The following is a 22,897-nucleotide window of genomic DNA, read 5'->3' on the forward strand; positions in this document are numbered from 1 at the left end:
TAGTGTGCATGTTTCTTGCATGTATGTGTGTGTGTGACACCGCAGTCACGCATGACTGGTGTCTGTAGGTAGCATCTGAAGTCTCAAGTATCCTGTCCAGGAAAATATCTCTCAGTTTTCCACTGATTCCACCTTTTGTGATTTACAGGCCGCCATAAAACATCAGCTCTGCAGTGTAACAACCACAGCCCATCCATTATATAAACAGCACCAGCCCTGCCTCTGCCTAGTCACTCGCAATTCACTGCCCCTGTGGCTACACCCTGATTTCCTGTCCTGTTGCTTGGGATTAGACTTGGACCATTGGTGTGCTTGTTTCTTCAGCATCCTTAGTGCTTCATTGAGTCCCATCTGCTAACAGGGAGGAAGGCCAAGAAGCTTGGAAGAGACACTTGGTGCTTTTACATCATCTTTGTTCTTGTACTCTGCCTCTCACTCAACACACTCAGTCCGTCATTTGCTTCATTTAAAGTCTTCCATGACCACTCTGAGTCCAACTGGAGAGGTCCTACTGTGGCAGGGGAGTGATTGGTCTTTTTATCTGGCTAGCCCCGAAATGGTCCTTAACTGGGAGTTGAACTGGTGCTTTCTAAATCATTTGGAATGGTGTTTATGTTCATAAAACAAGCCTCTCTCAGAGGCTCTGCTCATTGGTAAATACTGTACAGTAAGGGTCCATGCCCTTGGGCCAGTCTCTTTGTGTATGTGTGTGTGTGTGTGTGTGTGTGTGTGTTTCTGTGTGTGTGTGTGTGTGTGTGTGTGTGTGTATGTTTGTGCTTGAATGTTAGTGTGTGTTTGTGCTTGATGTGTATATGTTTGTGCTTGCCAGCATGTGTGCAGGTGTGATTATTGGAGAGTAAACATTAACATCAGCATGTCTATGTCAGTGTGCATGTGTGTCTTTTTTTTGAGAATATACCTATTTATGTACATATACCATTATATATAAAGGTGTATGCGTATATGTCTGTGTGTCGGACGTCTTCTGCCTCAGACATAGTACTCCTTGTCTTTGTTCTTCTTGTTCTTGGAGATCTTGGCGATGCCCAGTGGCTTGTCCTTGGCGCTGCCGTTGGGCTGTGTGGCCGAGTTGCTGATGTAGTTGCGGCTCTCGTCCACGTGGTAGGAGCCTTCGTCGCGGTTGCGGTACTTGTACATGGCATAGAGGAGGATGAGGATGCAGAGGGCGGCGGCCGCCACGATGCCCACCACCATGCCTGTGGTGCTGCTGCTCTCTCGCACCACCTCAGATGGACCAGGGAACACCTTCAGTTCTGGCAGGGGAGGGCGGGCTGTAAGGGGAGATGGGAGGCATATGATGTTACTTCACAATATATGGCATACCTTATTCATTTGGAGCAAGAAGATACAATGCCTCATCATGATTAATTATTTGACATGCATTTTGCATAATGCTATTTTCCATATAATCACATAACGTGTAAAGAGATTACATTACACCATGTTGTGAGGAGGGCCAGAGCACAGTTGAACATTATATCAATTTTTATTACACACATTTTACATGTTATGACATACACAGGCAATGAGGACTGCAGTATGGTAATATATGAAACCATATTAAATGTTTGTTGTCCAAAAGATGGATGAATTCTTTGGGCTGCAAAGAGATAAGGTGAACAAAAAGAAGGGAAGGAAAGTAAAAGAAAGGGGGAAAAAAAAAAGGAAAGACACTTATATAAAAATATAAGATGAATAACAAGGGATAAGGGAAGGTGAAGAGAGAAATGAAAGCAAAGTAAAGGATGGAGAGTGTTAGGAATGCCTGGAGGCAGAAACCTAAGTGGAAATGAAAAATTCATTGTAGGGAATGACAAAGTGGTCAGAAAAAACAGAAAACAAAAAACTGAGCAACACTGGGTGTGAAAGACACCTGGAAAAAAAAACTCAAAATGGCAGCGTGATGTGTGCATTTACGGACGTTTCTAACCTGAACTGGGGTCACAGGGATCAATGTCTTCGTCATCACTGGGACACTCAGCTGATGCCACCAGCAGGTCGTCTGCTGACTATGGAGAGACACACATATATAGACACAAACATTTATCCAGAACATTTCCAAGAAAAATCCCATGCTCCACACCCCTTCTGTTTATTTTCTAACATGTGTGAGCACACAGCACCAAGCCATCGCCCACTCGTTTTCCAGTTTGCCACGAACACTTTTGCCTGTTATGGCCCCCAGCAATGGCAGATGGCCAAAACTAGAGTACCAAGTAGAGAGGAAGAAGTTAGGAGGATGGAGAGAAATATTGAATCCTGTTTAAAACCACAAGGGGAAAGCAAGTTATCATCTCCTACTCTCTTGACCCTCCCCCTCTTTTTTCTCCTCTGGCCTTTCTATCTTCCACACCTCCTTGCTTTCCTCTGTTTTGCTCTCTCCATCTGATATTGGCAAGTGTTCATATGTGTTCAATAATGTGCAGTGTAAAGCTAAAAAGAAGAATAAAACCAGTTTTCATGAAATATTCCAGCAAAGAACTCAATGATTCATTTAAATCTCCTTTATTTAGCACCTCTCCATAAGCAGCATTTCAATGACCCACTTATATTCAACCTCTAACCTTTATCAACCGACTAATATCTCAACAACAACTCTGTCTCTGTGTCTCGATCCCTCTCTATGGAAAAGACCCCCTTTTTCCTCTCCATCCCTGCTCCTCCTGTTGCCATGGCAACTCTAAGTTCAGGCTGTTAAAAATGATGGGGAATAAAAAAGGGAGTGTGCACCCACAGTGGGGATCTGTGCGATGATTTGCCATTCCAGCCAGTATGAGGAGAGGGGGAGAAAGAGGAAGGGAGTGAGTGTGTGAAAGATAGATGGATGGATAAAAGGAATTTTTGGAGGAGGCAAATGGGGAGAAAGAGAGAGAAAAGAAGAAGGGATAGGAGGATGAGGACTTCAAAGTGCTGCGGTTCTTACTTAATACCGTGCTAATGCGCTCCGCATATTCATGAACTACTGTTAAACATCGCCCGCCTTGACGCTTTGGCATGAGAGATATGAGTGTGTGTGTGTGTGTGTGTGTGCATTTTAACCACACTGGGCGCTCAGTGCCAGCACTAAATTAAAATTGGATTGTGATGCATTGCAGTAGATGTTAGTAACCCACAGAATAAAGGAGAGGGGAAAGAGTGGAAGAGCTATAAAAGAGAAGAGCTCTAGAGGCAGATCACAATCAGACTGGAACGTAATCTGAACCAAATCAAAGTATTAAATGGTCGATGATGTCTTAGCTGAAACCCACAGGCACTATTTCAAACAGGAATTCATCAAGCTGCTTCTCTATCCTTGCTTTCTCTATTTCTTTACCTCGTTTTCTTTGTAAAAACACAGATTACACAAGGTTAGAGAAGCAACCATTTAGTTTATTCATCTGAAAACAGCCTGTGCTGGCCTTGTGTGGTGTGGTCTTGGTCCTGACAGGTCTACTGTGGTTTAGTTTGACCTGAAACATATATTAGGTTATTGATGCTTGACTCTGTCTCTTTCCTCCACTGCCTTTCCAATCAGTTCTGCCCATTGGTCTGTCAAATGCTGCTAGGGTGAGCTTAGCCCCTGGAATCCAGCCAGTCAATAAACCTCTGTGCCTTTGCCAGGATCCAAATAGCACAAGAACCAATCAGCCAGGAGGAAACACATCACCCCTGACATCAGTCACCGATCAATGTCAAGCCACCATGGTTGATTATTGATCCAAAGACACCTATGTGCCCTCTACAGGCACCTGTTTTGAATCCTGATTTACGCTAAAACAAAAGCAGACAAGTAAATTTAACAAGACCCCTCCTCTGATCTGTGACATCATCCAATCAGCTGACCACCCCATTCAAACGGGAAGGTGTCAATTGGCCTATTGATCCACCTATCACATGGGAGACAATGAACACGAGGAAAATTAGAGACAAGCTAAACACAATTTAAATCACATCAATAAGCCACAGAAGTTTGCTAAAAAGATGTACGTCCAAGGAACCTCTGCCCCTCCAACTACCCACCATCTCATCCTCCTTCTGTCCCTCCCTCTTTGTCCCCATCTTTTCACATTCTATCAATAGAGCATGCTGACATAATGACGGACACATATGCACGATGTGGGGGGGGGGGGGGGGGTACAGGAGGGAAGAGAAAGAAAGAGCGAGAGCATGACAAGAAGGATATCTGCATGCTGAAAGAGCAAAATCTCTACCTGAGCAGCCGAACAGTGCCAACGACCGTCCATGCCTCCCTGACTGCCTAGTTCACACATAGTAGCTGCACTCTATCCTCACACACTCCTGCAGAAGGTTCAACAGCTTGTCTCCTACTTTCGCAACTGGAAATCACACACACATGTTCACACACAAGCTCTATAATAGCCAAACATGCTCCATTGGTCTATTTCTACTCAGGCACATCTACACAGACACACAAGCATACACCAAATCAGGCTGAAGTTGGCAGGCTGATGAAGAGATCCTGACGAGAGAGGATAGAAGCTAGCTCCACTACTGCAGATGGTGAGATAGACTCATACACTGCCTGCATTAACAGCCTATCACTGGAGCTCAACCACAGAGAGAGAGAGAGGGAGGGCGGGAGGCAGAAGGGGGGGAGTGATGGGTAAATATGGAAAGATATGGAAGCAGAGAGAGCAGAGGAGAGGAAAGGAAAAGAGAAAAGTGAGCAGGGGAGGAGGGAGACTATCCTTAGAAGATGTATAGTAAGAAGAAGGAAGAAAGGGAAGAGGGAGAAAAGGAAGTGAAAGATATGGAGAGAACAAATAAGATAGCAAAGAAAAAACAGACAGAGAGGGAGTATGGAAGCGAATGAGAGATAGATGTTCAGAGGGCTTGTGGAAGTGCCAGGGTCAGCTGATTCCTGATAGCCAATCAGGCAGTGCTCTTAGCCTCAGGTCTCCTCTGTCAGTCTTCCAATCAAGCATGTGCACACACACATCCACTTGAACCCAAACACACAAACAAGGCACCAAACATCAATCCCAAACTCAGGCTGTGACTCAGAGGAGCCTCGAAGCATAAATACTCACACACTCTCACACGACCCCCCCCCCTCCTTGTTGGTGCTCAGCTGTCATACATTATTAATCTATTCCACTTTTCAACACACACACACACACACACACACACACACACACACACACACACACACACACACACACACACACACACACACACACACGCACACACACACATGCACACACGCACACACAGTCAATAAACTGTGGACTCCAGCAGGAGACACATAACACATTCTTACTGCACGAAATACTGACAGTAGGAGTAAACCCATGGGGCGACTTAGGCAGATCTACTTCACACACACAAACCTGGGGCGTGTGCGTGAAATCAATAAATATTTTGGACCCTTGGCACCTTTGTAAGACATCTCTCACTGCCCCTCATCTGATGCAATGTGCTGCAATTCAAGTCTAATGTTCTCAATCTACCTGAGTGCTTGTGTGTGTGTGTGTGTGTCTGTGTGTGCGCGTGCATTCTGTGTTTGTCTCTACATTGTACACTGGTTAAGGCCAGGTTGGTTGCTAGGCAACACTAGGCAGCCTCAATGGAGAAGCTGTAGATTCTTCTTAAACAAGACAAACACATAAAAACACTGAGTTTGGGGGCCAGCAGGAGTGATTCGACATACACCGACAAGCAAACACACACACACACACACACTGCAGTATGTCGAGCATATAGTGGGTCTGACCTAGTTCTCATACAGTGATATTGACTCCAGTGCAAAACTCTGCATCCCAGATATAGCACTGACATAAGCATATCATATGAGCAGGAATGGTTCGGTTAAAAGCACATACACATAAACACGGAGAAATTGAGAGGTGAACTGTGAAAACAAGCACCTGTGACAGCGCTGTCACTCTGTAGTGCTATCCATCCGGCTCTCATATCCATTATTGATGCCTGAGGCTTAGCTCACAGCTCTCTGCCTTCTATTATTTATGTCTGAAACAGCTGGCGGTTTATACACAGTGGAGCTATTCTCTATGGGAGAGAGAAAGCAAGCAGCGGGTAGTGGGGCTCACTATCTCCATGGCAACTTGTATCACTGGGAAAAAAAAAAAATCTTTTTCAGTGCGGCAGGCAGGCAGGCACACAGTTTTATAACACAGAAAAACTGCAGTACACACAGACGCCCACAAAGAGCCTGACAACATCTCAGTAGTGATCTGAACAATAGAGCAAAAGAGTCTGTGGTGTACCTGCTGATAATGTATCCTCTGACATTACCGTCGACTCTGCAGTTGCACCCACTTTCAATATGCCTCAATAACAGTCATTTGTTTCTATTGTAGTGTCCCATTTGCATCAGTGTACTAGACGCATATTAAGGGAAAAGCTATTACAGCCTCCATTAACACAAACATTTCTCCTCCTGTAATTTAGTGGGTAGGGACCACTTAGTCGAGAATTTGCCATCCAAGCCATTCATGTGAATGTGCTGTAGCAGAAACATTGTACGTGCATGTGAGTCTTCTATTGATAAAATGTTCGGCTCTGTTTTTTTTTAATTTAAAAGCCAGTAGAGAGAGACAGGTTAACGTTGATCAGTCAGTAACCGAACCGTGGACACTGTAGTCACTTGGTATGTGCCCTAACGACAAGGCCACTGCTTCGCTCTGCTGTTTTAAAGGACATTTGATTTGTATGTAAATTTAGACGCAGATGATATTACACAGCAACTAATATAAAATACTATTAATCTCTCATTAGAAATCATAAAAGCACACAGCAATTCCTAAAAGAATGAACTGCAACTTCAGAGAAAGGTTAAACGCTGTATGTTTTATTGTGGTGTTTGATTGTTTGTTTAATCATGTCAGGTAAGACATTCTTTCATCTCTTTACAGCTCAAATAACTGGTTTACAGCAGACATACAGTAGGTGGAGCTGGAACAAACTTCCATTTGATGTAAGACTCGCTCTGACTTTGACTACTGTTAAATTCAGGTTAAAAACCTGGAGCATCCTGGTGCCCTTGGGATCTAAGATGTATACTATGTAATCACATCATCCAACCGTTCACGTTCGGCTGGTGACCTTTGGTGCGCTGTCATCTCGGTTTTTCTACAAATAAAGACTGAAATGCGTGAAGATCCTGAACTACCTCTTATTTATTCCTGTTTCTATCTTTCTAAGTTCTTTTAAAATGGTATCCATAATCATAAAGTGTGTAATGTTTTATGCTGTACTTATTTAATGATTGTACTGCATTATGTAAAACACTTTGAATTGCCTATGTGTATGAAATGTTCGTCATAAATAATTGCCTTGAGGGGAGTTTAAAACAATCCCACTCCTCCTGACATACAGCGGCTTGCCTCCTCTAGTCTGTGATTAGTGGGCTGTGTGCTTGCTAATCCTCTTACTGAGCTCAAAAAGAAACTTATCAAAGCAAGTTAACTCTTTTTAATTAACCATTGTCACACCAAAGGAGGATGGCAGTGGGGTGATGGACATATATGTTCAAGATATCTGCGGAATAACATTTGAACAGTAAATCTTTTTATGACCACACATGGCAGGGATTGAATTGGTTTTCCATGCACATGCCGCCCCTATTAAACTTAAAAAATGATCGTGATTGTGCTCTGACCTGTGTGGCGCCCTGCTTCCGGTTGGTGGCCGTGGTGGTTGTGATGTCACTTATGGATGGGGCAGAGTCGGAGCGGTTGCCTCCAGCTGCAGCACTGGACTGCGGGGTGATGGAGGAGGAGGGCATGTCGCCGACCAATCGTGCGCTGCCCTCCACTCTGATGTGTGGGTGCCCCTCGGCGGCCATGTTGAGGATGCGGAGGCCGTTGTAGTAGAGGCCAGACAGCTGACCCTGGAACATGCCTGTACCTCGCTCGCCTCCACCAACACGCACTGTCGTCTGGCTGTTGAAGATGGTCAGCTGGCGGCCTACACGCGCACACAAACACACACGCACGCCAAAAACACACAGGCACACCAGGGAGAAAGGTGGACAGACACACGCAAATACAGTCACACACACATACATACCAGGGGTCACATACGTGCATACATACACACACAAGAGTGTTTAAGTGTTACACAATCCACCACCCCCAAGCCATGGTAAGAGGATGGGATAGATTAAGCATGGCAGAGCAAATTGAAGCCATGGAATACCGTGGAGAGAGCTGAGACTGAGAGAGATAAGAGTGAGAACAGAAAACGGGGGGGGGGGGTGAAGGGACTGAGAAGTAGGGGTGGAGGATGAAGAGGCAAAGAAGAACAGAAGGAGGAGGAAGAGGCAGCAGATGAGAGGAGTCAGAGGGCCCTGAGTAGACAGGGCTGACAGATGGTTGCTATGGTGATGGCTGTACAGCACGACACTGTATTTGAAGGAGCAACAGACAGGCAGACAGAGAGACAGAAATCTAGAGAACTGTTGTAACAGCCCTATGAAGCATGCACAGGTTATAAGCTCTAGCACTGCTCACTGTTAAAGGGACTAGAGGCTAATTTAAGGAGCTCTGCTGAAGTTTAGGAGGAAAACTTTTACTTTTTTTTCAAAAAGCATTGCTCTATTAGTCATTTCAAATTTACATAATTCTTACATGTCACAATACTTTGCATGTACTTTAATTTGATTACAAAATTGTTTTTCAACATATAATCTTTAGTAAATGCTTTATTGTTTACAATTTGATAATAAACAAAATTATTTACCAGTCTTAATAAAGCATCTTTTATCAGTACTTTTCTATTTTCTGCTTTATTCACATTTAAATCTCTCCATCGTCCCTTTAACCTGATATTATCAGATAGATACACACTAACAAGATACGTTCACAGGCACTACAGTTTACACAGTATTACACACTACAGCTGCCCAACTTTTAAATACTTAGTTATGGATTTAGATTTTTAGATGTTAGTTGATGGTGCACAATATAGTATATTCAACTGTCTTCAAATTGTATTTTTTAAGCTCAAAGTTTTAAGGAATTTTAATCAGGGTTTTTACCTTTGTCGAGTAGCCAATCGTCAACTACTCGACCGAGCCGATAGGGGATTCGCTGTCTGGCGATGGCCAGGCGCTCGTTATCAATGTTGCCTTTAATTTAGAGATGAAAACACAGTAGTAATTACGCACATCCAAACGTGGTACAGGAGCTGGATACAAAAAGAACAGCAATGAAAAGAAAGTAATGGTCTGCTCATTGTTAGCATGTCACTGCGTTAAGGTAAGCTTGATGTGCTAAGAGAAGAGTAGCTGAATTCACTATGTTCCCAGTGAGCGGACTCTTACTCTCTGTTCATTGGGTTTAATTTAAAGAGACATTTCAGGGGTTAACAACTGCAAGAGCACAGGGAAATAATGTTACAGTTGCCACAAACTGTCTATATAACTAACTGAGTTTAGAGTTACATACAGGAAGAACCCTTACACACACCTCACAACAATTAGCATTTAGCATTTTAACTATCAGCTACCTAAAGCCTGTACCTCATTGTGTTAAAGAGTACTACCTACGATTACCACTTTAAATATAAAAACCAACAAATATAAAAACAAAGACTATGCTCAACAAAATACACTTTTTTCTTTTTCTTATTTTTTCTCTCTAGTTAAACATTTAACTCAAAATAAGACATGTTTTTAAATTATTGTTTGTCCAAAATGCACCAACTGTTATTATTTTCTTTTATGATGAGAAAAACAACTGACACCTTAATTGAATATTTTCATAAATTACCTTTAACACTATTTAACAGGCCTTACATAACATAGCTGGCTAGTATACAGGCTATTGTAATAACTATCTCATTTTATGGTTTAAAAAGTCATGTTTCATATCAGATCACACATATTTCATTTCAAACACAATAACATAAAACAAAGCTTCAATTATATTTCTCAACCTCAGTGTTTGAATATAAACATTGATAGGAACACTGATGTGGTTCATCAATCAGGAGGAGGGTTGATTTGGGCTAAGGTGTAGTTAGCTCTGCCCCAGGACAGGCAGTGCTTTAGTGGGTCGGTGGGTTGGGCTTATGTGGTGGGGGGGGGCAGGGCCTACCTGAGGGATAGCGCTCTATGACCGGCAGGTCGTCCAGTTGGAGGGTTGCATTGCCTCCGCTGCGGGTGAACCGAATTATGTGGTACTTCCCATCGTTGACAAACTTGGAGCTCTCCTCGATGTTGATGTCATCAGTGCCAACATTAAACACTACTCTAATGTTGCCCTTGTCCTGAGGAGGAGGAGGAGGAGGAGAGATACGAATATGCTTCATGAGGAATGTAATTGTTTTAAAAAGGCAAGGATGTCATTTCTTTCATGTCTACAGGTCCCAGTTTATTTCGCTGTACGCTTGATAGTATGTGTTTCCATGTTACTGTGTTTTTTTTTTGTGTTAACTACTGTATCCACGCACACTTGCAGGTAGGGCAATAATAGGCTCGGCAGTAAATCAAAACGAAACCGACATGTGTGGGATTATTTCATATGCCCAGTTGGCAATTTTCTACCAGCAGCTGTAAGAGGAACAAAAAGTCCCATAATGTTGCAGAATTGCAGCTGTGGGTGGTTGCATGTGAGAAAGAGCTGGTACAAAAAAAAAAGTTAGCCTTGTTAGCTACGACTTATGCTACCTAACAACCCCCCCCCCCCTTTATGATATTAATTATATTGATAGTTGCAACAGATGTGAAATATAGCATATTTTAGTTTGATTTTCCTATTTTAGCAAAGTATTCTTAGCCACTGAGTAAGTTAAATAAATATTACTCAGTCATAATCCAGCTGCCAACAGGTAACTGAATTTAAGGTAACTGCCAACAAATCTCAAGTGCCTGTTAAAGTTACAAACTTGTGGAGATTTATCAGAGCTCAGCGGGACATGCTTGATTAATGACGCCATCCTGTTACTTACAGAAATACAAATACATGGCTTAATTGGAGCTCAGATGCTTTGTTGGTTTTGTTTCATTTCCACATAATGAACAAATAAGTAGGATCAACCATATACTGTAGTATCATGGTTACAACAAGATGACCAACAAGACACATTCAGGAGTTGAGTGCATTGATTAAATCAAGTAATGGAAATGTGTGGGCCTACTGTACATAAAAGATACACCACATGATATTATTTCAAATGTTTTCTGTCCGATAACATTTTTTGAGGAAGGAATACATTTGTCCAACCACTGGACATGTGTTGACCAGTAGTCTTTGGTGAATTGTGGAATATCGCTCACTCTCAAGTGGAATCAGGATAAGTGCGCATTGAGTATGGGTGCCCTGTACTGTCTGTTGGCACTTTTCCAGATGTGGGACAACAGTTGTCTACTACCTTGTGGCTTGTGAATGTGCACAACCCCTAACCACAAGAGTGGCTATTGGGACAGACCCAATGTATCCCAAGAGACTTCTTCATTAAATAAATGAATAAATTAAGCACATTTTGTCAGTATATGCGTTGCAGGAATTAATCCCTCAACGAAGAACGTTATGTGTAAATAACTTAAATGTTATTAAATATGAAATAAGTATGCAAAATCAAAATTTCTTTGGCCAACTGAATATGTGCCTGTGTACTTACTATCTGCAGCTGAAGGTAGTCCCCCAGGCCAGATGCGCTGTCCACCCTAAGCAGAATGGCATGTTTCTGTTGGGTGCTGAACCCAAGGGCGAGCCGGTCTGCCCTGGTGCTGGGACGTTCATTAGGGGGCCACGTGTAAACCACCATGCCTCCATCACGCCCAAAGATATAAGTGGTCCCAGCTGGTCCGCACAGATAAAAAAATTTAATACCAAGCATGTTTATATGTTGCATAAACAGTGCTATCTATCATAAGAGGTTCCATACTGCAGATGGTCTCACTGCCTATTTTTTTCTAAATGTTTAATACACAAGAGGCATATTGGAAAATAATAACAAAACCCAAAAATATCAAAGATGACTGGCCTTCCGCACTCTGCTTGTTCTTCCTAGAGGCTGAAAAAAAAAAATCTGCATTTCCCAAAGTACTTCTCAAAATTACTGCAGGAGGATGACAGTGAATACAAAACCATCATGTATCTTGCTTTTAAGGCTGCTGAGGGTAAATTAGTGTCTAAAGATAGAAGATTGAATTATTAAACGTTATGCAGAGAGCGAGACCAGATTAGAACAATCTAACTAGACATTGAACAGGTACTGGAGTATTTTTGTGCCGCTTTGGGTTCAACAGTTGACAGTGCCCTCACGTGGTGGCTCTGACAAAATACACACGAAAATGCTTCGATTTCAGGGTATGCCTCAAATCATCCAAGTGTAGCAGTTTTAGACTTGCAGTTCTACACAAGGTTTAAAACTAGATTTGGGTGTTTTTTTCTACAGTTTAGGGACACTAAGGGTGAGGATTAAGGTTTGATAGGGAGTGCGCGGAAAGAGGAAATTGTGTACATAGCATCTACAAATACATGTTCAAACCTGAGAGTCTATGATCTACATACCCAAACCCATTAATAATGGTATAAAGGGATCAGACATGCTATTACAATAGACTTTACTTGTATTTTTTGGTTTTAAATATCTGAAAATGCCCATCCTGCACTTTCAGCTGTCTGCACTATGAAAAACTGAAATGAACTGTAATCCCCCCTGATCTGAGAAAGAAATTGAAAAGGGAAGACTCACCATCATTGCATAGTGGCCCAGCATACGAAGTCATGCTGCAGTCACAGGTGAAGCCCTCCCACTGCTGCAAACAAACTCCCTGATTTGAGCAGGAGTCTTCCTGACATGTAGTGCTGGGACCTGCAGTGAGACACGTGGTGGGGTTGGAAGGTGCACAAGTTAGGAGAAGATAAACAGACAACCTTTTTTGATTTTGTCTGGAGCCCAGTATGTTCACAATAGTATGCCAGTACAGTATGGTTATTTTTAGACCATATTTCCTTGTAACATTTTGCTGTTTGAGATGGCTTGGTTGACTGTTGTGCTGCAATGGTGTTTTGATTAGTAGTATTAGTAAAAAATCCTTGTGAGACTAGGATAATGTGGATTGGCTCCCATTCTTTAGCTTTACATTTACAGAGGATACTAGATTATCCATATAAACTGAAGTGAAACCAAACTGGAATCTTTGTTACTAGGTGAAAAGAGCCAAATGTTGACAGCATGCAGGTGATGAGGCTAGATGAGTGGGGTAAGGACAGGAGGAGGAGTTAAACATAAGAGGGCAGAGTTATGTTTAAAAGCCTTCATCCCAATACTCTTTCTTCCGCAGTCTGTCACTGTTCTCTCCCTGCCTCGTGCTAAAACCACACAGGATGAGAATGTCAAAGCTCTAAACATATCTGTCCTTCCTTGCACTTTTAACACGAGGCATGGAGGAAAGGGTGATTCACAAATAGAGTATTGAAGTTTAGGTTGGGAGTAAGTAGGAGGGGTTAGAGAGCATGCTGCTAGGCAACCCGGGTGATGGATCTGTGGTCAACTCAAGTCAAGCGGTGGGGATGTTACTACTGTGATAAAGCCACTATGGTGGCTAGGAGAGGACAGGTCACCTCCGACCTTTGACTCTGGATCACTGGGATCCACACAACACTGGACACCACAGGGTAGTTTCAACACACGCACACGTACACACACACACACACACACACACACACACACACACACACACACACACACACACACACACACACACACACACACACACGCACACGCACACTCATTTTCCCACCCTTACACACGTGTCTCACATGCTCACACAAAGCGATATACCTTGCAAGTCAGCTTTCATCAATGTAACTTTTGTCAGCCCAACAAAAAAGCAAACAAGCAAATTAAGTTAGATGGTTAGTCAATGCACACAGATGCCTTGTGAACTGCTGAAAGAGTGGAACAGAGAAAGAAACCACAATGTGCAGAAAGATTGAGGAGGAGATGTGAAGAAAGAGAGTAAAATTTACATCTAATAGACCAAGACCTGGGTTAGTGGGTTATCTTAATAACAGAGAGCATGAGTTAAATGAAAACTGAAAGAAGAAGCAGTAAGGACATGGGACCTGGACAGATGTACTGGTGTGTTTTCTGTGCGTTTGCACCTCACCTTCACAGCCTCTCTCCACTTGTCCCATGGTTGCCAAGGCATCAGCCAAAAGGTCAGGGAGCCGGCCATTTAGATCAACTGTTGCTAGGCAACCCTGAAATCCCTCACGGGAGTGGACCAGCTTAGGCAGGTCTCGGTACATCTCTTTGGAGACGCCCCCAATGTACAGGTCACCTGCCGAGGAGCAACACAATGAATGGCAGCTTTATTAAGCAATCACGATGCTTTATCTTTATCCGTCAGACTGTATCAGTAAGATGAATGCAAGTAATGGAAGTATTTTCATTAATGATTGATCTATCCATTATTTTGGATTAACAATTTGTTTATAAAAGGTTTAAAAATAGTGGTAAAGTATATCTCAAGTTCTATGAGCACAATGTGTTCAAATTGGTTGTTTTATCTGACCCACAGCTTAAAACCCAAATATGTTCAGTTTAGATTGATAAAAACAGAGAAAGATACGATTTTTTTTCATCTTTAAAGCTGGAACCAGTGAATCTTTGGCATTTTTTCCCATTCATTTTCCGACTGAGTAGTTGATTAAAGGGATAGTCAATAGACAACATTCAATATGTAGACCGTTAGCTTAGCTAAGCAAAAAGACTGGCAACACTGGGGAATAGATAGCCTGGCTCTGTACCAAGGAAACAAAATCCACCTACCAGCACCTCTAAAGCTCAAGAAACTGTCTCGACCACAACCACCCCCCCAAACCCTTCTTTAACTGACTAATTGTTTCAGCACTAACCAGTATATAGTCATACAGCCTCCTATGAAGCAGTTTAAGTATATATTGTGAACTAAATGTGTACAATTATCGTGCCTATTATCAAGTATGTGTAACCCTCTCCCCTGTATAAGCTACAAGTATCACTGCTTGTATTTTTGTGCATACCCTTTAGGTCGAGGTTCTTGGCACCCATGGTGGTCTGCGTGGTGACTTTGGTGTCAATCTTGACTGTGTGGAGATTGTTAGTGTCTCGGGATATGTGCACATTGTGCCAGTGGTTGTCATTTAGAGGACTGTTAGAGTTGCCCTTGATCAGGTGTGCCCCATTGCCCAGGTCAGAAATGTAGTGCAGGTAGCTAGAGAGTGAACAAGGAAAGGAGAGCGGAGGTGGTTAAACCATGAGAAAAGAAAAGGCAAATTAATCATATTCATTATGAAGAACAACAAAGGATCATACACTTCGGAGAATTATAATCTGTCTTTTAGAAGTGTAATTATAAGAATAGAAAAAGAGCTGCTTGACTTGTGTACTTTTCATATTTGATATTTCAACCTTATAGTCAAGATTTTTTTTTTATGTTCATCAAGAGCAATGTTAACTATAAATCAAATTGGAAATGCACATGCATGTGTACAGGACAGGCATTACCAAAAACACATTTTTAAATTGAAAAAATTTACATATTAATTAATTTCCCTTTCATTTGTTTACATTTCATTTCATTGTTTTTATATGTTATTTTAAATGCATTCTGAAGAAATCCCACTGACTCATGTAATGTAAATACCACACACTGCAATGTCCAGCTTACCCTTTAACCAGCTCTATCACTATGAAGTCATTGCCGTCTCCTCTATTGAAGAGTATAAGGCCGTCGGGGGACGTTGTCTTGAACTGCATGAAGAGATGCATGGAGTAGTAGGCCTGCAGCGTGGGCAGCGTGACGAAACTGGAGCGCGAGCGGAAGGTGACAGGGTCCGCCACGATGCTCTTATAGCCGATAACAGCATTGAGCTCACAGTAGTCGATGTCGCCGTTCTTGCACAGGTCGATGTAGGGCATGCCATTCAGCGTCAGGCCCTGGAGGTGGCCGATGAAATTGGAGGGTACGGCAGGTATGAAGCGTTTCTCCGTCACTATACCGGTCTCCACATTGTGGAACTCCAGCTGGGTGTGGTCGCCTGCCATCTGACCTGGTGGTGGGAGTACACTTCAAAGGTAAGGGCTACGAAAAGTTTGGTTTTAAGTGGAACTGTTCAATACTAAAACTAATACTAATCCTAATTCTCACTTCAACACTTTAACTAACAGTGACAGACTGTTTGTTACAGGTGCAACAGACACTAATACTAATACTATTACTAATGTAAATACTAGTGCATTGGTGTACAGTTATAATCACAGTCAGAATTCAGAATGATTATTTTCACTTACACAGGAACAGATGTTCTCTAAAAAAAGGAATAAAAACCTTAATGTCGGTCTTATAGCATTAAATTAGAGTAGAGTGTGTAGAGAGCCATTTATGGCGAAAAGCTTTAAGTTAGGCTGCTGTGGTTACCTTCAACAGGCTGCAGGTCATCCACGGTGAGTTTGAGGCTCTTGCCACGCCGGACTACCCTCACTGTGTGCCACTCATTATCATTGAGGCCCGACCCCGCAAAGATGGTCTCTGGGCCTTTACCTACACATAGCCCAGAGCACCATTAACATGTGCACAGAGAGGTGGAGAGAGACAGATAGAGAGAGAAAGAGAAGATAGAAAAGTAGGGGACAGAGACAGAGACAGAAAGAAAGAACCAGAAGAAGGAAGAGAAGCAGAGGAAAGAGCCAGGCAGGTTGAATTCAAATTTAAGGACAGAAAGTGAGGAAATGGAGGGAAATAGCAGATGGAAGGAGGAACCATACATATCCTGGGGAGACATACACCTCCGTGTCAACACACTCTCTCCACAGATAGACAGACAGGTCTCTTTGCAGATACGCCAGCGAGACAGATGATGTGACACAGACAGACAGAACATTTACATAAATGGATGCTATGGGTGCCTGGGATGGAGCCTGTGAGTCACAACAGACCCACGCTGAGACAATCCATCTGTGGACAGATCACACCGCCATGAAGACAAACTACTACAAACACATGCACATGTACCACATTCGCACCCCCTTGACTCGTCAAACGCTCAACAATCCTCTCGACTCCGCACATAACACATATATTAGCCTGTGTGCCTGCATGGAGGATCATTTTATTTTCCACAAGAGCACAATACTGCAGTGAGCCTCTTGGTGGCACTAGACACACAGAGCAACACCAGAGAGCTCTCCAAGGTGCTGATGTGCAGCAGAATGAAAGAAACTGAACTGTCCTCTCATGACGTCTCTCTCTCTGCCCATCTACTGGCTCATATCTCGACAGAGTGACTGTTCCGAAAAACCACTGTCTCCCCTTCCTCCTACGCTCTACAAGCCCCCTCATCAAACTTGAGCACAGCTACCACCACCTCCCAAAACACATACACACTCCCCTTCCTCCTCCAAGCCTGTTGGTTTGAGGAGTGTGAGTGAGTCTGCTTATAGTGACCTATCGGGGGTAATGACAAGGGAGGTGAGAAGCAAACTCACCCGAACGGATTCTGCTGCAGAAAATGTCAAGTATGCCTGCATCACTCATGAAGGCACGCAGGCAGCACAGACACACACAAACACACACACACACACACACACACACACACACACACACACACACACACACACACACACACACACACACACACACACACACACGGGTAGAGAGTTAAAAGAGAAGAAAGAGAGAGACATATAAGCAGACAGACACACAAGCATGATTAACTGTGAGAAGTCAATCAAAATGGATATGGCAGTGTGAAATCCATGTGTGTGTGTGTGTGTGTGTGTGTGTGTGTGTGTGTGTGTGTGTGTGTATGTGTGTTTTCAAAGCTAAAACAGTGTGTTACACTTCAGAGAGGACACAGGATTCCCCTGAGGAGACTCAGCTGTGCTCTGGGCATGAGCATCTCATCATGTTACCATGGATCACTGCCTGGCACTGAGTGAAGGGGAGAATATGTGTATGTATGTGTGAGTTTATGAGGGTGTGTGTGTGTTTTTTGCATATTCAACCGAATATTCAAAGAATTAGCAGACTGATGTGAGATTGAGGCAGTGATCTGTGTCAACCTGGGAACAGGGAGAGGCACACAAACACAAACAAACACACACACAGGCATATACCTCTTTTAGACGAGTGCTAACAGTGCGTTCAGCAGCATGGCGAACTTTGAGGTGAGGTTTAATGTTAAGCTACTAGCGATCAGCAGACATTCTGCGCTCTGTGCTGTTAAACCAAAAGACTATGAGGCAAGACATTGAAAGAGAAAGACAAAAGGGAGTGTTTGTAGCAATGGAAATACAATTTAAATCAAATGACGTACAGTAAGCTACTGGAGATTATAAAAGCAGGATAATGAAAACAAAATGACAAAAAAGCGTTTCATATTTCATTAGCTCCAAATAACAAATGGCTTTTCTGCTGGATAAGCCTCAAATCTCTCCCATGCTGAGGCTTTTATTTGACTGCTGAGTGGACTATTTCAGTGGCGCCTGGCTGCTAAATAAATTTTTTTTCCTCCCCCTTCGAATATCAGATGTATAATTTATTGTATGCACACGGTGTGCCAGAAAAGTGGCTGCCTACTGAAATGTTCATTGAGATAACCGGTGTAAAACCGGCCAACAGACATGCGGTATATAAACGGCACTGTGTGGCTAGTAGGGTTTCTATGGCAACTGCAGTCGTCCATTTCACCACCTCTTTGCCGTCACAGAGCATTCGTCTTTTTCTCTCTCTCAGTCACACACTCTCTCGCTTTCTCTGTGGTCGTGACAGCGAGAAACTCCACGTGAGGGAATTAAACTTCATCAGGGATTCGTCTCCACTCACAGCAGCATGAACAGAAACACACACACAAACATACAGACACAGGAAAACACACCTAGAAAATACACACAGATGGGCAATGAAAAGAATAAAGAATGCACAGCCAATCACTCACTCACACACAGGCGCACACTGTATGAAAAACTACCCAAATATCCCCTATGTACAGTTTAGAGAGAAACAACAAGCAAACAAAGAAAACAACCAGACAGACGTTGGAAAGAAGGTGCGACAGAGAAAAACAGAGGGATAACACGTCTTTTGTCTCCGGCATGAAGGAGAAGTAATTAGCCTGCAGCTCTAAGTCGCATTCACCCACGTGCTACTACTCTTCCTCTTTAGCACACTTCTCAACACATCTAATTCACCTGGACACCTTATACTCAGATTTATTTTATCCTCCTCCTTCTGCTTCTCTTTCTTTTTTCCTTCCTTCAACCCCCACCATCCTTCCGTCTATCCTTCTTTGCTAAAATGGCCGACATGGAAAACCCTGGCCCTCAGCAAAAATCACACTACTCCTGTGGTGTAGCTGAACATGCAGACACTAACACACATGCGTGCACCTCCCCTGTTGAACACACGCTCACACACACACACACACACACACACACACACACACACACACACACACACACACACACACACACACAATACTGTTTATGCACACAGACACATGGTACAAAGATATGTTGAATGAGGGATTATGATCAGAGGAACTGACAAGACAGAGAGAGTGAAAAATAGTCAGACAGACACATTAACAAAAACGCACACTCTACCACGCACACACACTCAAACACACACACATACTGAGGAGGAAGAGGATGGGGGAGGGGTTAGGCGAGATGGAGGATCACTTACTGGCTGTACAGTTTATCCTGATACAGTCTGGAGGGAGAGCAGAGCAGAGGGTTAATGCTGCACACATACACATACTCTCCACGCCCTGGGGATGCACACATCGACACACCCTGCAATCATATATACAAACATGCACACGCACACACTGCTGAGAAAACACAAACTCTCCATTGTCACAGGACCTCAAGATGGACAGTGTATTTCCTTACAGTGTGGGTTTCTGTGACTTTGATTTTTAGCCAATAAAGAGCAAAATCTGATAAAGATTGGTGGATCTTCAAATTGACCAGTGACATGTTAAGGAGAGCGGTGTGTCTCAGCATGAGCAGTGTGCTCACTGGCTGCTCTGGCCTGAGCGACAGTTTCAGTCACCAATCAAAAGCACCAGGAGACTGAGATGGGAATATGTGTGTCAGTTTGTCTGATGACATTGAACACGTCCCATAATTTTTTGTCACCCATCCAGAGCACAAATCTCCGCAAACTGAAGATTTAGCCCCTGCATTATTATTATTATAGTTATTACTATTATTATTGTTGTTGTTATTTTTTACCCATGATGTCTTGGTGTGTCGTGTGGCGTCAACCACAGAAGAGACGTGGCTGCAGACAACCAGAGACCAACACATGCACCCCTCTTTAAGTCTATATGTGTATTAGCATGTGAATGTACTTAAATTTATTAGAAAGTGTGTGACTTGGAAAGAGTGAAAATGACCATGTGTTTAAGCAGTTAAACTGAGAAGGAGCAATGTACAAAAAATTGAGGGATGGCATTTCCTGCAATTATGCGTGGAGTATACTATTTGTGTGTGTATGTACAGTTTGTGAGTCTTTGTGTTGACTGTTGAAGGTGTTAGGGATGCACAGGTCCACTGGGAGTGAGCAGAGAATGCAGCTTGAGGCTTGACCCTCTGTTCAACGCAAAAAACAATACCACTAAACTGCAGTTGTGTATGTATGTGTGTATATATTCAAAAAATTAGCTGTATATATACAATGAAGTCAATACAAGTGCTAAAAATGATCAGCCTAAGCCTGTGAAACCCATGTCTTGAATATAGTGAGTATAACGGTGCAGCAGAATTATAGGGAAGAGTTTATTTTCCAGGGACAACATATTGTTAACCAACATTTAAAGACAGAAATAGCCTAAAGGCTGGAATCAGCTGCATTCCCCTGACAGGTAATTTAAATAATATTTGAGGATCCACATGTTTGTGTGCATCTGTGTACCTAGGTTGACTGTAAGTCGGACACGGCCCCCATCAAGTTCCAGACGAAGGGTGTCTGCGGAGTTACGAGACGTAGTTGCCATGAGGACGCCATACGCCCGCTGGGAGCGAAAGCGTAGGGAGACGTCCTCCGCCTCAGTGTGCATCGCAACAGGCAACTGCACCTTCATAAACTTGCTGCCGTCATATGACAGGATAGTCGCATCTGTACAAGACGCAGAGAGTACAAGAGACAGACAGGGAATGAATGATAGGGGGAGCGAAGAAGTGAAAGACAGGCGGAGGAAGACAGCGATGATGGTGGAGGACAGTGAGGTGGGTAGAAACAGAACAGAACAACAGAGACAAAGAAGATGATTGACAAGGAGAAAACACATGAGGTGGGAGGAGACAAAGGCAATTTGACGTTGAGTGAACCAGATTTATACACGATAAAGGACGTCGCAGCATGGCTACACTCCCTTGATCCCTCGCAACGTCATTCTGAAACTCAAAACCTGCTTCCAACAATATTACCCCATCACTTTCCACCCCTAATTCATCATCACTCCCCCTGCCTTACAAAAGAGGATGTAAAAATAGCCGCAGCTGGTTGGCTGGCCCTATTATCCGGTTAAATCAGAATGCATGGCGTTGAGTGTGTTAGCCTCCGTCGCTGACATCCCAGACCCTGGAGTCACAATGTAACAAGCTCAGGTGATCCCACTTTAATGTCTTTTGCATACTCATTTACATATTCATGATCTTCTCTCCCTGCTACCTGCTGGGGCCAATCCCCGACCGCTAAACTGTTTACCTCTGAGGACCCTGTTTTCTATTGGCCAATTACATACGCAGCTAAACACACTCTCCCTGTCTCTGTGTCTTTATCTCGCCCTCTCTTCCCTCTTCGCTTTTCTTATATCTCTCCACTCCATTCCTCCTTTGCTTTCTCCCCCTTTCGCTCTCCCTGTTTCCGTGGGAGACGTTTGGAGCCAAGGCAAAAACAAGAGAACAGGAAGAGAGGGAGGCCTCATGAATACTGATGAGCTGGGAAGGAGGGAAAGAGTGAGGTAGTGTGTGTATGTGTGTGCGTGTGCGTTTGCATGTCAGAATAAGTGAGTGAATTTAAGTGTGAACAGAGGAGGGTTTAGTAAAGTGAGAGCACGGGGAGAGAAAATCAGGACAGAGCAAGACGGAGAGAAAGGGAGAAATGCTCTTGGCTAAAATGCAAATGAACCCTCATTAACTTGAGGAAAAAAGAAGGTGGTTGGCCTGTTATATCACAGATAACATAACTAACAGCCACACATGCACCCACCCAAGCACACTTGAACACACACACACACACACACACACATGTGCACACATTTCTGAAAGGTAGACAACTGACAAAATTTTCCTCACCACGACACCTGACTCATTACCAGGCAAATAGAGGAGGGAGGGTTAGAGAAAGGGAAAGAATGGAAGCCCATTTCAGCCAGGAGAATGAAAAAAAATGTCTGAAGTGCAACACACACTGGCTGTTGCAAAATCTGAGGCATGCGGCACACGACCGATGCGCCATAGAGACCGAATAACTACATAAACCGGGTGATATTATATATTGTTGATCCCATTAAATATGGGAACCAACAATCTGCTTGTTCATTTCTCAAAACTTTCTAATGTCTCTACCCTGACTGTGGCACTCATATGAAAGCCCACTGGTTCCTACTGAAGATATAAATATTAAAAAATGGGTCACACATATGGTGTACAGTTTCATTTTTAAAAAGGGCCTCGGTAATTTCCTAAAACAGCTGGGCACTGTTGCTTTTACGAAACATTACTCAACCAGAAATGAATAGTGCATTTGCTGGGGACTTGATGCACTAATGAGTTATTATGGCAGCAGGACAGTGTATGTGAAATATGTGATTGACTCAAAATAAACTACAGAACCCATGTTCATTGCAACAGTATGGCTCAACTGTGTTTTTTTTAAATAGTTTTGTTAACGGCAGAGAGG

The 22,897-nt window shown here is 43.1% G+C and overlaps 1 protein-coding gene across 4 annotated transcripts in view; it reads right to left on the minus strand.

The window, feature by feature from the left end:
- Window positions 1-990: 990 nt before the first annotated feature.
- nrxn1a (neurexin 1a) overlaps window positions 991-22,897 on the minus strand; it is a 55,073-nt gene continuing 33,166 nt past the window's right edge. For 2 of the 4 annotated variants that reach the window (XM_040134510.1, XM_040134509.1), the window contains 14 exons: window positions 20,906-21,109; window positions 19,670-19,696; window positions 16,403-16,525; window positions 15,653-16,034; window positions 15,006-15,196; window positions 14,108-14,281; window positions 12,688-12,807; window positions 11,608-11,789; window positions 10,083-10,254; window positions 9,023-9,112; window positions 7,643-7,950; window positions 6,249-6,251; window positions 1,952-2,030; window positions 991-1,292 (listed from right to left, as the gene is read on the minus strand). In XM_040134510.1, the coding sequence (XP_039990444.1) occupies window positions 991-1,292; window positions 1,952-2,030; window positions 6,249-6,251; window positions 7,643-7,950; window positions 9,023-9,112; window positions 10,083-10,254; window positions 11,608-11,789; window positions 12,688-12,807; window positions 14,108-14,281; window positions 15,006-15,196; window positions 15,653-16,034; window positions 16,403-16,525; window positions 19,670-19,696; window positions 20,906-21,109 (2,357 nt within the window). Of the gene's footprint in view, window positions 1,293-1,951; window positions 2,031-6,248; window positions 6,252-7,642; window positions 7,951-9,022; window positions 9,113-10,082; window positions 10,255-11,607; window positions 11,790-12,687; window positions 12,808-14,107; window positions 14,282-15,005; window positions 15,197-15,652; window positions 16,035-16,402; window positions 16,526-19,669; window positions 19,697-19,744; window positions 19,755-20,802; window positions 20,814-20,902; window positions 21,110-22,897 lie in introns of all 4 variants that reach the window. The other 2 variants (XM_040134512.1, XM_040134511.1) reach the window with 2 other exon arrangements.

Source organism: Xiphias gladius, chromosome 9, assembly GCF_016859285.1.
Source record: "Xiphias gladius isolate SHS-SW01 ecotype Sanya breed wild chromosome 9, ASM1685928v1, whole genome shotgun sequence".
Lineage (NCBI taxonomy): Eukaryota > Metazoa > Chordata > Actinopteri > Istiophoriformes > Xiphiidae > Xiphias > Xiphias gladius.